Source organism: Caretta caretta, chromosome 8 (genome assembly GCF_965140235.1).
Source record: "Caretta caretta isolate rCarCar2 chromosome 8, rCarCar1.hap1, whole genome shotgun sequence".
Lineage (NCBI taxonomy): Eukaryota > Metazoa > Chordata > Testudines > Cheloniidae > Caretta > Caretta caretta.
In genome coordinates this window covers 37,003,749-37,018,220 of record NC_134213.1, presented here as the reverse complement: position 1 = coordinate 37,018,220, position 14,472 = coordinate 37,003,749, and the positions used below count along the sequence as shown (strand labels likewise).

General features: G+C 53.9%; 1 protein-coding gene across 1 annotated transcript in view; it reads right to left on the bottom strand.

Moving 5' to 3' along the window:
- The window catches only part of SLC4A9 (solute carrier family 4 member 9), a 53,483-nt gene extending 39,205 nt beyond the window's left edge, over positions 1-14,278 (bottom strand). Inside the window, exons 1-10 of the mRNA XM_075131951.1 lie at positions 13,983-14,278; positions 10,680-10,840; positions 9,980-10,129; positions 8,923-8,984; positions 8,455-8,612; positions 6,531-6,645; positions 5,834-5,979; positions 3,993-4,109; positions 2,642-2,816; positions 1,943-2,076 (exon numbers count right to left, since the gene is read on the bottom strand). Of these exons, the coding sequence (XP_074988052.1) occupies positions 1,943-2,076; positions 2,642-2,816; positions 3,993-4,109; positions 5,834-5,979; positions 6,531-6,645; positions 8,455-8,612; positions 8,923-8,984; positions 9,980-10,129; positions 10,680-10,840; positions 13,983-14,278 (1,514 nt within the window). The remainder of the gene's footprint in view (positions 1-1,942; positions 2,077-2,641; positions 2,817-3,992; positions 4,110-5,833; positions 5,980-6,530; positions 6,646-8,454; positions 8,613-8,922; positions 8,985-9,979; positions 10,130-10,679; positions 10,841-13,982) is intronic.
- Positions 14,279-14,472: the final 194 nt, after the last annotated feature.

The following is a 14,472-nucleotide window of genomic DNA, read 5'->3' as shown; positions in this document are numbered from 1 at the left end:
GGAAAGCCATGGAATCCATCACTTCCATGACCTCCGTGACAGATACGGAGCCCTACTAATCGCTAATAGCAGCATGCTCTGCCTGTCTTTAGTGCCACCTGGCCAATGACCTCAGTGTGCTGGATGGAGCTCATAGAATCACAAAAATGCAGGGCCTTGAGAGGTCATCAAGTCCAGCCCCTGCGCTGAGGCGAGACCGGGGAAACCTAGACCAGCCCTGACAGATGTTTGTCTCACCTGCTCTTAAAAACCTTCAGTGATGGGGTTTCCACAACTTGGCTTGGAAGCCTGTTCCAGAGCTTAACTACCCTTAGAGTTAGAAATTTTTTCCTACTGTCTAACCTAAATCTGCCTTGCTACAAATTAAGTCTATTACTTCTTGTCCGACCTTAAGTGGAATGGTGAACAATTGATCACATCCTCTTTAGAACAGCCCTTAACAGATTTGTAGACTGTTATCAGGGCCCCCCAACATGGGCAGCAGGTATAATAGGCCAGGGGAGGCTCTGCCTCCCCTGGTGCTGCCGTGGCCACCGGGGTTTTGGGGGCAAGTTTTTGATTTATTATGCCCCATGCGGGTTCTGGGGCGGCTGAGGAGGTGGTATGTGTTATTCAGCTTCTTGGTAATCAGTAATCTCTCTGGACTGAGTAGCAAATACCATCTCTTTAGCTGCCCCAGAACCTGCATGGGGCATAGCAAAAGCTTCTTCCAGACCAGAGACACTTTGCCCTGGGCAGCTTGGGGTCTGGAGAGGGGAGGTGCAGCGCAGCTGCTGCTGGCTTGGGACTCCTCCAGGCAGGTGGGAGTGGGGCCTCGGGGCTTCAGTCAGCCTGGGGCTCCTCTGGCCAAGGGTGGGGGCACTCAGAGCTCCTCTGGGCACTGCGGGGGAGGTTGGGGCTCCTTCGGGTGCGGGGGAGCAGGAGATTTGGGGCTCCAGATGCAGGGTGGGGGTGAGCAGAAGGGGCGGAGCTGGGGCTAGCCTCCCCAAAGGGGGGCTCCAGCCACCGACCATGCCCCCCAAGTCTTCTTTTCTCCAAACTAAACATGCCCAGTTTTTAATCTTTCCTCACAGACCAGGCTTTCTAAACCTTCTGCCAGTCTTGTTGCTCTCCTCTAGATTCTCTCCAGTTTGTCCCCATCTTCCCCAAGATGTGGCACCCAGAATTGGCCACCGTACCCCAGCTGAGGCCCCCCCAGTGCTGACTAGAGCAGGACAATTATCTCCCACGTCTTACATCTGACACTCCTGTTAGTACCTCATGACAGCCTGTCAGGCAGCTGAGCATCATTAGCCCCCTTCTACACATTGGGAAACAGAGCCCAGAGAAGCGAACACATGCCCAAGGTGATACTGTGCAACAGTAGCAAGATTGGGAATAGACCCCAGCTCTCCCCACTCCGAGGCTGTGTTTGAGTCCCCAGAGCGATTTCTAATGCCATGGCCATCGCACAGAGATATGGAGCACAATTCTGAGGTCAGCGGTGGCTGAGGCAAGCTCAGCACGTCTGCTAACTCCAGCTCACTGCTCCAGGCCTGGCCGTGAATCCTGCAGGAATCATTTCTCTTGCGTGATGTTGGAACTGGGGTGTGAGATATGAGTCCCTGGGCTCTTCACTGGGAGACTGACCAAGTGGTGGGGGCCGGGGGTGAGGGCTGGTCTTGCTGGGAGGCTGGAAACAAGGGGGTTCCCTTCAGGTGATGCCAGGGCCGAATGGAGGATTAGCTCTTTCCCAGAGTCACAGCAGAAGCCCTCCCTCTCCCCTAGCACAGCAGTACCCCCAGTGGCCCAACAGATCCCTTAGAAAACCAGCCAGGCCTAAAGTGTTAAACACCTGGGATTAGTCAGTATCCAAAGAGGTGCAAGTCTCATTTGAAGCGGACAGAAAGCTCACTGGACCCATTCAGGGCAAGGGACAGGCTTGAGACAGGCCTTTACTCACTTGCTAAAGGAGAAGAGGAGCCGTTCGAAGACTAGGACAGGGCCAGTGCTACTCAGGATGGTGAGCGGCTGGCCAGCAAAGAGGCAGAAGACTGCTCCAGCAACAGCGGTGCCCAGAAAACTCTCCAGCACTCCCTGAAACACAGGGAGAAACCCCATGAAGCATGAGCCGTTCAGAAAGGCACAAAGTAAGAGTTCCGTCAGAGGAGACCGGTGTCACTTTACAGTAGCCAGGTGGCGCTGTTACACACAGTGCTAGTTTGGTTTGTCTGAATTGGTGAGCAGCTGGCACCTGGAGAAATGTTTGCTGTCAGGTGTGGTGCAATTCTCTTTAGAGTCCCAGCAAATCTTCAGTAACTTCAGCTCTGCCTAAGGAAGCAGGATTGGGTGGCTCCCAGTCCTCTACTCAGACTGGTGGACCACATCTCAAAACAGAGGCACCATCAGGAACTCAAGTGCTCTGAGATCTCCAGATGAAAAGCTCTAGCTAAATGCTACCTATTGGCATTACTGAGCACCAACTGCCCCGTCTCCTCCACTCTGTTATTAATATGGCAGCTGGCACCTGGTTTACTTATGATTCACTCAGCACTGGCCACAATGTCCATCAGAGCAAGAAAGACAACGACATTGCTACAGAGGGGATGACACGTCACCATGGCACAGGCAAAGGGGCGTCACGCTGGAGGCTACCACAGACCTGCATGTTATCGGTAGCATCTCCCAGCATGCCACCAAAAGTAATTGCATTGGTAACAGTCGCCAGGTAGATATAGAGAATAGCCGAAAAGCACTGGACGTTCAGGGCATCATAGAAGTCGCTCCAGTACCAAGGGGCCTTCCTCCGGATGTCGTTTACCAGCCCTCCAAATAACCTGCAGACCAACATGGAAACAAGGAGATTCATGCCAGAGAGCAGGACTCCTCCACACCAGTCACTCTATACTGTTCAAGCAAGATCCCCTGCTTAGCCAAGGCTGACCTGAGAGAGCTCTGCAGGAAAAATCCTAGAACAGAGCTATTTTCTCTCCTGAAGCAACAGCTTCAAGGAAGCTACCAAACCCAATGCTACCTTGCCCCCTAGTGGCTGGCCCACTTGAGGGCCTATTTTAAAGCAGATATTGACACCTTTTGATGTGCAGACCAGAGAGAAATGCCAGAGATGGGCTGAGCCCAAGCCCCCCTGAATCCCAGGGTCAGGTCTGAGTCTGCAGCTGTACCAGGCAGATATGAACACTGACTCCCAGCCCCCAACACCCTGGAATCTGAGAGGTTCAGATTCAGGTCCATATTTTGAAATGCCAAGTTCCGGACTGTTAGTTCGCACCAGTTCTGGTGTGCACCAGATCTCAAGGGTGGAGACAGAATTTGGATCCAGGGTTTTGGTTCAGGCCAATCTCTATTGACCGGAGGTCATTGTTTACCTTGGGGACTACAAGAAAAGCTTGTCAAGCCCTGTCAGTGCTATTTCTTTCTTATTTGTAACCGAGTTGCTCTTCAAGAACCCTGTCAAAACCAGGCCCCATTGTGCGAGACACTGTATGAACATGAGGTTGGCCCCTGCCCTACAGAGCTTAGAGACTCACTTACTGAAATGAAGTCAGGATATGCCTCGCTCCATATCTTCTAAATATCCCCAGGAACTGAACCCTGGTCTTTTATTTGCCTGTCTGGAGCAGCCCCAAGATGAGACACTGGCCTAGGAATGTATTCTGGGTCTCTGATGTGCTGCCAGGAGACTCTCCACCCCAGGGTCCGGAAAACAAGAGATCAGGGCCAGAAACCCAACTCAGGTGTCTCCTGCGGTTCTCCAGAGCCGCCAGCGGCTACCAATCTGGCAGTGAGAAACCAGGCCTAGGAATGCACCTGTGTCTACTGTGTGCCAGCACAGAGCACTAACTACAGGGCCCCCAGCTCCAGGCTAAACTGAGCCCTGGTTAAGCGGGCCCCAGTCCACTGACTCAGGAGAACTGCAACTACTTATGCCAGGGCTGACTCTAGCTGATTTTCTTTAAGGCAAATGTCTGTAACCTCCCCGGGCGGGCACTTACCTTCCTGTTCTCTGCAGCTCCTCGCTGACAGGCTGGTGCCCATGGGTATATCTGTCGTCGGCTGCAGACATGTTCCCTTTGCAGTGAGATTTCCATTCCCGGAGGTGCCTGGAGATCCTGAAACAACAAGAGAAACTCAAGTGGGAGGTTTCAGAGTAGCAGCCATGTTAGTCTGTATCCGCAAAAAGAAAAGGAGGACTTGTGGCACCTTAGAGACTAACCAATTTATTTGAGCATAAGCTTTCGTGAGCTACAGCTCACTTCATCAGATGCATTCAATGCATCTGATGAAGTGAGCTGTGGCTCACGAAAGCTTATGCTCAAATAAATTGGTTAGTCTCTAAGGTGCCACAAGTACTCCTTTTCTTAAAGTGGGAGGGTGTCAGCCTAGAACCATCCACATTAACGAAACCCAGCCTAGTTCCTTGGGCGATTTTTGGTATTGAAATCTCAACCCCACTGCTCTCTGGGAGTCTCAGTACAGCTGATCCTTCCACTTCCGTCCCCAGAGGAAGCTGCATCTCAGTGGTCCAGATATATGGGAGAGGGAATACACAGAAATGGGAAGTAGTGGCGGGATACTAGTTTTATCACCGAGCGGAGCGTAGGGTCTAGAGGCCAGGTTGTGGCCACGCAGAGCATTTAAGTTTTAAACCACGACTTGGAATACTTTGCAGCGATGCAGAGAGCCTTTCCCGCTGAGAACACCCTGCCACTCCAGCTGGGCAGCGCAGCTCTGGGCCTGACAGCAAGAGAACCTTGCTGTCAGGCCCAGATACACGGGGATGGGATACAGGGACCGAGGGGGAGCACCTCAGTTAACTGGATCCCACCCCACCCCATTCAGGGCTGGAAGGATGGTGAACTGACCTCGAATTGACTCCACCTGGGTGACCTGCGGGGGTCACCCTGGGAGCTCTGCCTGACACATGAGCCAATGCAGAGCCTGGCGTGTCAGTGCCATGTGCTGCTAATGACCTGCCCCACCTGGAAGGTGTGTTTCCTCTGCACAAGCTGAAGGTTAGCCCCATGGAGAGTGCATTGGAGGAATCACACGTGCAGGTGACAAAGGGCAGGGCACTTGTGAGGGCCATAATGTCCTGCCCAACTTTGGATGGGCAAAGACACTTAGAGCCATTGCTGCTGTCTGAGGCTACCAGAGCATGCCCCAGTGGTGAGGACTGCATTGGCAAAGGGTGGACATTCACCCCAACAGATGGCGCAGGCAGAGCCCCCACAAGATGCTCCCTGAGGCTGCCAACCTCACATCCACTCTCTGGACTGCCCTTCAGTCAGTTTGCTCCCTTGTCAGCCCTGTCACCTTGGATCCCTAAGGTTACATCTACACTGCACACCACATGCAGCAGCATGCAGGGCTATACACTGCAGTGAAAACCAGGCTGCGTCCACACTGTGGGGCACAGTTACATGGGTCAGTGAAAGGCTCTGGCAGGGGGAGGCAGCGGGGAACAGCTCAGCAGCAGGGAGCTGCCGAAGCCTTTCCCCGCTGACTCTCCCTGCCATGGCTTTTACCCGATGCCAGAGCCTTTCACTGCAGCAGCGGGGAAAGGCTCCAGCAGCTCCCTGTGGCGGGGAAAGGCTCTGGCAGCGGGGAGGCAGCTGCGGGACATGACACTGTCAGTGTGAAGCTCCCTGTCTCTGACTGCTGCTGCTCCGAACGCTCTGCATAGCGTCAGCAGAGCGGGGGCTGGATTTGAATACCCTGCACCAGGGGAAGGAGGGGGAATTTCAGAGCCAGAGCTCAGCTTTGTGCCTCGGGCCCAGCTCTGGTCTTTAGTAAAAGAGCCCCCGAAAGCTGCTGAGTTCTCCTGCTCTGGTACCTCTTGTGTGGAGAGGGCAGGCACTTTGGCGGAGGGATTCGGATGGTCGGGTCCCATTTGCCTGGAGGCAGCACAGTCAGTTCATCCAGAAACTCATCAATCCCTGCAACGAGGTCTTCTCTGTCCTGAGCCTGACAGGCAACCCTCTGGAAGAGCTGGAGGGAAACGCAGTTACATTATCCAGTGAATCCCTGTGCACGACCACTGGCTGAGATGAACGCTAAATGCTTCAGCCCAGCACAGGGAACTGCTAGGACTGATTACAGGTTTCTGCTAATGCTAGATGGGGTAAGGATCCTTCCCACCCTATGTGCCCTGTGTGCTAAGCCAGCCTCCCGCCATTGGGATTTTCAAATGGGGTTTCCAAAGGAACCTGAGCGAGTTCCAGGCCCAACTCCCATTGCATTTCACTGGGATTCAGACTCCTAACTCCCTTAGTCTCTGCAAAGCACAGCCTTAATATCATCGCCATCTAATCCTTGGGAAGGGCGAAGGAGAACAGTGGGCTGATCCAGTGCTGACCCATTTCTCCATCCTTCCAGCTTGGGACCTACAGAAGAGGATCAGAAGGTTGGCGGTGGGGTGAGAATGAGCTCCTATTGGCTTCGCCTGTGAAGACTGGCCCCCTGGCTTTCCTCAGAGATGGTGCCAATGTCTAATACTGATACTCCATACAGCTGCTAAATCTCCCACCCACAGCACCGTCTCCAAAACATGGGCTCCCCTCGTCCGTCAGTACCGTGGCCACGGCCCTTCCAATCTCATGGTAGGCTTTCACTTTGGCTCTGGGGCCCAGGAGGATAAAAAGAAACCTAGGGAGAGCACAGAAACAGTGAGAAATGCCCCCACTTCTGAAGTGAGCTCTCCGAGGGCCAAGGACACACCACCTCTCTAAATTGGCTGAAAGAGCTCAGTCACCCAGGGTCAGTGAGGGGCTGTGGTACCAGAAGGCTTGGAGAGATTGGGGTAAATGTATTGCCCTTTGCCTCAGCCTTGCCATGACCAGTCGGTGGGACTCGCAAACGCGCCCCGCCCCCATCCCAGTCATTTCATGATAAAACTCATGGTGAAGTTGCTGGCAGCAGCTGGCCATTGACTTCCAGTGCTGTGGGCTTTTGCAAATCACGCTCAGCATGTGCAAGGTAAAGACACCCTGGTGTGAGGCACTGAGATTCAACACTGTTGAGAGTAGGGGGTTTGTCACTAGATCAGTCTCTTCATCTAGGCGTTTACACTGCTCCCATCCCCATACCATCTCCGTGCCGATATTCCCCACCTGGCACATCCTGCAGCCCATGTCCCCTTTTAGCAGGAAGGGCCCCGCTGCTGACTGCATGAAGTCAGGCTCTCCATCACAGCAGTTGGGAGGTGGGACAGAGCAAGTGTCAGTCTTCGGAGAGCATGTAGATGACTGGGAGATCCCAGAGTCCAGGCAGCAGATTGGCTCATCATATGGTGGTGCCAAAGCCCCTGCAGTGTGGGGCTCAGCTGTGATAAAGCAGCAGAAATTCTGCTAAATCAGGGTCTGCCCATTCCCAGCTCCCACAGTGCTGCCAGCTGGCTTCCCAGGAGCCCTCTCCACGGTGTCTCCTGCCGCAGCCCAGAGTCCAGCAGACAAGTGCAATCTGAGATGTAGAGTCTTAGACTCATGCTGGGGATGCCCCATCAGAACCCAGCTGGTCCACCCCCTTGAGGGCCAGTGCAGGGTTATTCCCACTGTCTACAGTCCAGGGCTTTGCCCAGCAGCAATGAAGAAGCCCTACTAGGTCTCCACTAGCCCACTTCGCAAGGACAAGAGAAGAACTGTTTCCGACACTGTGACAAAATGCAGGCTGCTAGGAGCCCCCAGCAGTTCTGGGTCTGCATTGTAGGTGGGGCTTGCAGCTTATCTGAACAGCAATGATCTGATTATCATCGGGAGAGCGTCCCAACTTGTCCATGTGCTATGGCATTGTCAATGGAGCTCCTGGAGCTGCTGATCCTTAGCAGCCCCACAGTGGACTATGAATGTGTGACACTGACACCAGAGCAGCTGCCCCCAGGCAGATCCTTCATTTGCACTAGCCATTTGCAGTGAGATGGACACAGAGAATTGGGATGAAGGGGTGTTTGCTTTGCTCTGATTTTTTTTTCTTGGATTGGCAGGGGGCAGGCACCGTGATGGCAGAAATGCCACTAAGCACTTATGCCCAGGTCTCCCTGAGTTAGCCACTTCTCAGGACCACAGACCCAGTGCCTGCAGGGTCCGGGTGGGGAACAAGTCAGCACAGAGAACTCTAAGAACCGAACCAATGTATTGTGTACCAAGTTATACTTAACAGATCAGGAGCTGCGGCTCTCTGAGCATCTTTGCAGTGACTGGCTGACAGGCTACAGCTGACAGGCTACTGGTAGGAGCACCTGCAAGGAGCTCTGTCCCTGGGAAATTCAGGGGAGTCTTGGTGCATGGTTTCTGGGGAACTCCTAAGCACTTAGCTAGCAAAGTCTGATCCCGTATCACCAACCCTCAGCCTCACTTCTTTGCTCCCAACCACGGAAGTGACTATGTGATGCTGGAAGGAACTGATGAGACTTGAAAAGGAAGAAGAGGCTCCAGTGCAGTGATCTCTGGTGATAATTACCTGCTGGGGAATGCAACCTCCGTCAAGGCCCCGAGTTCCACGGCCTCCTGCAGTCGGATGAAGGCAATAAATGGCTTCTCTAGGAAGTCCACTTCACCCACAAGAATGTTGGACACTTCAGCCTCGGCTGGGATCTTCTTCTGGAATTGGTTTTTTAGCTGAAATGAAACAGAGCCTCAGTCCAGGACAGGCCGAGCTCGCATTGGTCCCAGATTGCTATTCAGTGTCCAAGGTCTATTTCAAGGACATTCAGTGCTGGTGGAAGGTGTCTGACTGAGTCCTGAAGGCTGAACTATTTCAGAGGAGAAGGGAAGCATGATGCACCCAAACCACAACTCCTCTGAGGCCCTGTGGCATCTCCTCCAAAGCAATATATTTCAGCTTGCAGTTTTCCACCAAAAAGTCATAATTTTCCATCCAGCTCTACTAACGACCCTATGTTCTTTGCCCAAAGCTGGCCTGCCATACCTGCTCCTTGAGGGGTGCCTCTGAAATCTCAGCTCCTGGATCCGACCGGTTATGAGCTTTGTCTGCAATGCAAAGAGAGACACGCTAAAATCAGGAACTGCGGAGGGATGTATAATGCTGCTTTGCAAGGCTTTAACATCAAAGCCAGCGTGTGCCCACTGCTTAGAATTGCTCCCACAGGTGCTCTCTAGCAGGAGGAAATCCACAGACGGGGACATTTACTTTTCAATCAGCAAGTGCACTTATCGCTCGTAGAGATAAGGAAGTAACAGTGCCTGCTTCATTCAGACACTGGCCAGGAAGTGCTGGGTAACTCTGCCTTTTGTGGATCTGCCAATGGACCTGAATCCTGACCTGCTGCACCTCCCCGGAACGGCTGACCTTCCCCCCCCATTCAGACACTGGCCAGGAAGTGCTGGGTAACTCTGCCTTTTGTGGATCTGCCAATGGACTTGAATCCTGACCTGCTGCAACTCCCCGGAACGGCTGACCTTCCCCCCCCATTCAGCTCTGCTTTTGCACCTCACCCCCTGCTATTCTATTCCTAGAAACCCCACTCAGCTCCACAGTACCCCAACCCCCTATGCCAGTTCTGGGCCCCTACCAGACTCTGCTAATGCACCTCCCGCTCTGCTATTCCAGGCCTAGAAACACCACCCAGCTCTGCATCCCCTCCCTGGCTTTTCCACCGTGGACCCTTCCTTTGCTCTGCAAATACCTTGGCCTGACCTTCAGCCTCCCGTGCTCTTCCAGGCCTGAGCCTCCCAAAGATAAGGCTGCCAGCCAGGTAGTTTGGCTTGTGCTAGGTTGTGCTGTGGATTTGTGACATCCTCAGACAGCCTCGAACGAGTCCCTGGGAGTTGCAGTTTGGCAGCCTGTCCTCAGTGCTCCCTGCATCTCTCCTCATCCCTTTTCAGAAGATTCATGCTGGACGATATTAACCCAGATGTTTTACAAGCCCAGGGTCCCGTGCTGTTGCAGCCTGGAGCTAGGGACCTCGTGATCTAGCTACACAGGGAAAAGGGAAAGCGAGGGTGATAGCCCAGAGAACACTCACCCCTGCAGCACGCTGCACCGAGCTCAGCCACTATCCTCAGCTGGGACTTGGTGGTGTGGTGCTGGGGGGTGCAAAGCAGCACAGACGTGAGCTTCTTTCTCACCTCTGGCCTCAGGGCGTGAGCATCAATCTGCGTGGCAGTCACCTTCTCTTGAACACAAAACGAAAGCATCAGAGCATTGCTAGCTTCAGCCACATGCAGGCTGCGTCTATGCTCTGGAGCCTGGACTAGCACAGCGATGTCACCGGCACAGCCCTGGAGCACAGGCGCAGCACACGCTGACTGAAGGGGGGTTCCGTTGGTGCCGAGACGTCACTGCCTCCAAGCACGGTAGCTATGTCGCAGGAAGCAGTCTTCCATCGCCATAGCGGGGTCTGCGCTGGGGGCCAGGTGAGCACAGCTGTGTCAGGCAGCTCCCCCTCTGGGCAATAATAATCCTCAATGGTTGGCCTGGCCTGTCTACTGAAACGGAAAGCTCTTTGGAGCAGGGCCTGTTCCTTACAATGTGTCTGTCCAGCACCTGGTGCAATGGGGCTCTGATCTCCGGTGCTGCTGCAGTGCAAAGCCGAATAAAGCCCACCAGGGATGCACCTTGCTAGCAGGTGTCAGTACTTTCATTAAAGGCGCTCCCAGGAGCCCAACCTGTGGCCAGGGAAGGGTACGGCCCAGGGAGGTGACCTTCCCACATTATCCACCTACCCACTATTTGCTTCAAACTGTGAGCATCTAAATCCAGCAGGATCATCCCTTTCTTGATGCATGTCCTTAGCTCAAATAGACTGTGTAAGGAAAGGGCCGTGATGTGGGGTTTGCTCCATCGCTCTCCTCCATCTTCCACCTTCTCCTCAAACTTAATCCACCTGTGAAAAGAGAAAGCCAGAAGGCCGTCAGCGGAGCCGCCCTGGGTTTGAAGGGATAGAAACGCCCAGGGCTGAGCCAGACACATCCACACACGAGCACAGCGGGATTCCCAGAGTGGGAGTGTGTGGCTCTGTCAAGGTAGGGTGCAGGAAGAAGGTGAGCTGTCAGCTATGGGGTCCCATTCACACAACTCGCACGGGGGAAGTGACCAAAGAGATTATTCTGCAGGACCAACTGAAACAGACATCAGAGCCCTGAGAGGCCAGCACGGGGCTGGGGGGGACCAAGTCATCAGAGGCTGAGTCACACACAGGTCTTTCCTGGGGGCGGGATGGCTCGGGGGTCGATAATGGCAGAGCCTCAGGAGGGAAGCCAAGGACTGGCTGGGCCATGGGCACTGAACTAGCCTCTTACACCAAAAGGGAAGTGCCTCCAGATCAGAGCAGAGACGCTGCTTGTGCTGTGGAGAGAGCAGAGCTGGCTCCAGGGCTGTTAGCCAGGCACCTCTTCACAGCACTGAACTTAGCTTTTCTCTTGTAAACACAGGCATTATCTGTTCCTTCTTTAGCAGGACAGGACAGCACAGTGCCCTCTAAGCGCCCTCTGGGGGAGTCCCAGCATGCCCGCTGGGAACGCCATGCAATCCCCACACGTGTTGCCAGATTCCAAACATTCAAACTCCGACAGCACACAGAGGCTTCCTTTGTATTAAGGCCAATCTGGAAAGCTGCTCTGACGAATGCCAGCTTAGGCTGCAAAATGTGAACAGCGTGACAGTGATCTGCAGAGGGAACAGTGCCAAGTCATTCCCCTGAAGTCACAGGCCCTGACCTCCCTGGCTAATGCACAGTGCAGGGGGCCCTGGAGACGGTGTATCCAGCAGAGGAAAGCCCCGAGCTGTTCTGAGAGCCTGGCCCAGCCCAGAACTCAGGTATATGGTGAACTTCTCCAGATAAGTGCGGCAGCATTGGCCAGGCTTTGGGGATCCTCTTCTTGTTTTCTGAATGTAGAAAAACCTACAGCCCCATAAACTCCCGAGCCACGTGTTCCAGGCTCCAGGAGCTGGGGAGGATCAGCCCAGCAGCAGCAGATTTGTACCCTCAGGAAAGAGACCCCCTGCTCTTGGGGCACTGGTCCCAGTTTACCAGACTAAGGCCCAGATTCAGCGATGAGTCTCCGATGGGGCAGCGTACCCCTTCCCCCACCCTCTCACTAAGTACATGATTCCAGTTCAGCCTCCTTCTGGACTCCCTCAGACACCCTCCAGATACTCACAGATCCCCTCTGAACTCTGCCCCTGGAGGTTAAGGGATCCATGCTGGTGACAATCCAGGAGTTCAGTTATCTCTGTGCTGATGACTTGCAAATCTGTCCCTCTGCCACTAAACTGTCTCCTTCCCTCCACTCACCTCAGCCTGTGGCTCTGACATCTCCTCCTGGATGTGTGGTCATCACCTGAAACTGAGCTCCTTCCTTTCCCTCCCAAACACTCTCCTTCCCTCCTTCTCTGTCCCTGCCAGTCTCACCCCACCACGGCTCCCCATCACTCGGGCCCACAATCTCAGGACTATTTGCGACTCCTTCCTTTCCTCACCCCACTCATCAGGGCCATTTCCAAATCCTGCCACTTCATCCTCCTCAGTATCACAGCCAGATCTCACCTTCCCATCCTCACTGCAGCATCCTTCCGGCTAGTCTCCCACACATCACCCCTTTCAATCCACACAGCACGCTGCCACTAAACTCCTCTTCCTGGCCTGTCAGTCTGATGGCGTAACTGCCCTTTTCAGGAGCTGTTCTAGCACCCGACCCTCACATGGTTTCCAGCAAGGGATGGCAGACACAGGTATGTGCCAGTGACAGCCTAGTTGGTAGTAAAGGGTCTGTTGGACCCATTTGTTTAAATGAGCAATCTCCCCCTAACAACAGCAAAAAAAGGAAACGCGCCCTTTGCAGCTCATTATATGTGCCCAGTGCGTTTTGCTCTGCAGAATATTTTACTTTTTCTTTGGCTGCCGCCACCCCTGAACAATAGCTGATCACCCCGCCCTCAGCGTTATTCACCCACTTGGCATTTTTTTGTCACCACAAAAACACTCATGCCAGTGGGCTTCAGGCTTAGTTTGCATGCGTCACAGCGGCATGATCCCATCAGTGGCTTTTCAAAACTGGGACCCAGAGAATAACCCAAACCACACAGACAAAGGTTGCTCAGTGGATGTGAAAGGCAACAAATATAAAGTGAAGGCAGAAAGGGAAAGAGAAGGCAATACACTGCTCGACGACGTACAAACTCTGGAATTGCTGCCTCTCAACATGGCTGGGGCAAGTGGCCTTTTCAGTTTCAAATAATTGCATGTTGACTGAGTAATTTGAAATTGCGTTGGTGGAGGCCCTTTGAGGAACAACCTGCATGTTGGCCCTCAGACGATGGACTAGATGGAACCTAACATCTCTGATTTCAAGCTAGGATACCCAGGAATAATCCTCATGTGTCAGGGTGGAAGCATATTTCCAGCTGGGGCCAGGAAGAATTCCCCCCCAGTGAGATAGTATTTCACCACTAGGAGCATCATGGCTATTTTAGATCTTTTTCTGTAGCCCCCTGCATTGGTCTCCACCAGCAGCAGCAGACTAGACTTCCTGGGGCATTGCTCTGCTCTGCTTTGGCAAGCCGCATGCTCCTATATCAGACTGGTGGTCTGCAAAGTGTTGGCCTGTCCCCAGCCCATGGAGGACACATGCCCACAGCCATAGTCTCTTTCCAGGCAACTTTATTTCCCAACATAGGCAAAGTACCAACGTGATTCCTCAGCCCGCCCTGGGCTACAGCTCCCGTCGCCTCTCTTGGTCCCTCCTGCAGGCCTCTTCCTTGCTCTTTCTCCTGAGCACTGCCTCCCTGAAGGTCCTCTTTCTACAGCAGGTTTCCACCGCCTCCCTTCCCACCAAAGACCTTCCTCCTCCTCCTCCTGCTTCTGCTGCCCCTTCGTACCTGACAGCCTGGGGTTGCCACCCCTCCTCAGCCACCCCTGATTAATGGACAGGGCAGGCTGGCCTCGAGCCCTTAAAGGAGCAGACCACGCTGTTACGTGGTCTCCAATGCACCTCTCTCTGGGCTAGCTCTTGCACCTGAGTGCTTACCTGGCTGTCTGCTTCCACTGCAGGCCGTCAGGGGTGCTGAACAGCTCATTGAGCTGTATGAACAGCACTGGGCAGCTTGCTTCCTTCCCCTCCTCCTTCTGCAACAGGAAGCCAACTCGCCCAGCCGCTGAAGAGACGCTGGAGGTGAAGATGCTTTGGCCAACTGCCTGACAGATAACCACGGAGTTTCTGCTTTGGGGCCCATCTGGGCCTGTCGGGTTGGTGCTTCCCTGAGCCTCCGGAACAGCATCTGCCTCCATGTAAGTGAGAACACCCTCATTCACCTGCACTTTCATTGTGTCAGGTCCCTGCTGCCCCAAATGCCCCTGGCCATCCCTGGACTCCTCCCTTGCCAGTGCCCTGGGTTCCCTCCACGCTCCAGGCTGGGCACTAATTCAGGCAATCCTAGGCATTTTGCCGTTATAAAAGCCCTGAGCCTGTTTAGGCCAGACACAGCCCTACACCTGGGAGCCCAGCCCCAAACAGTGTT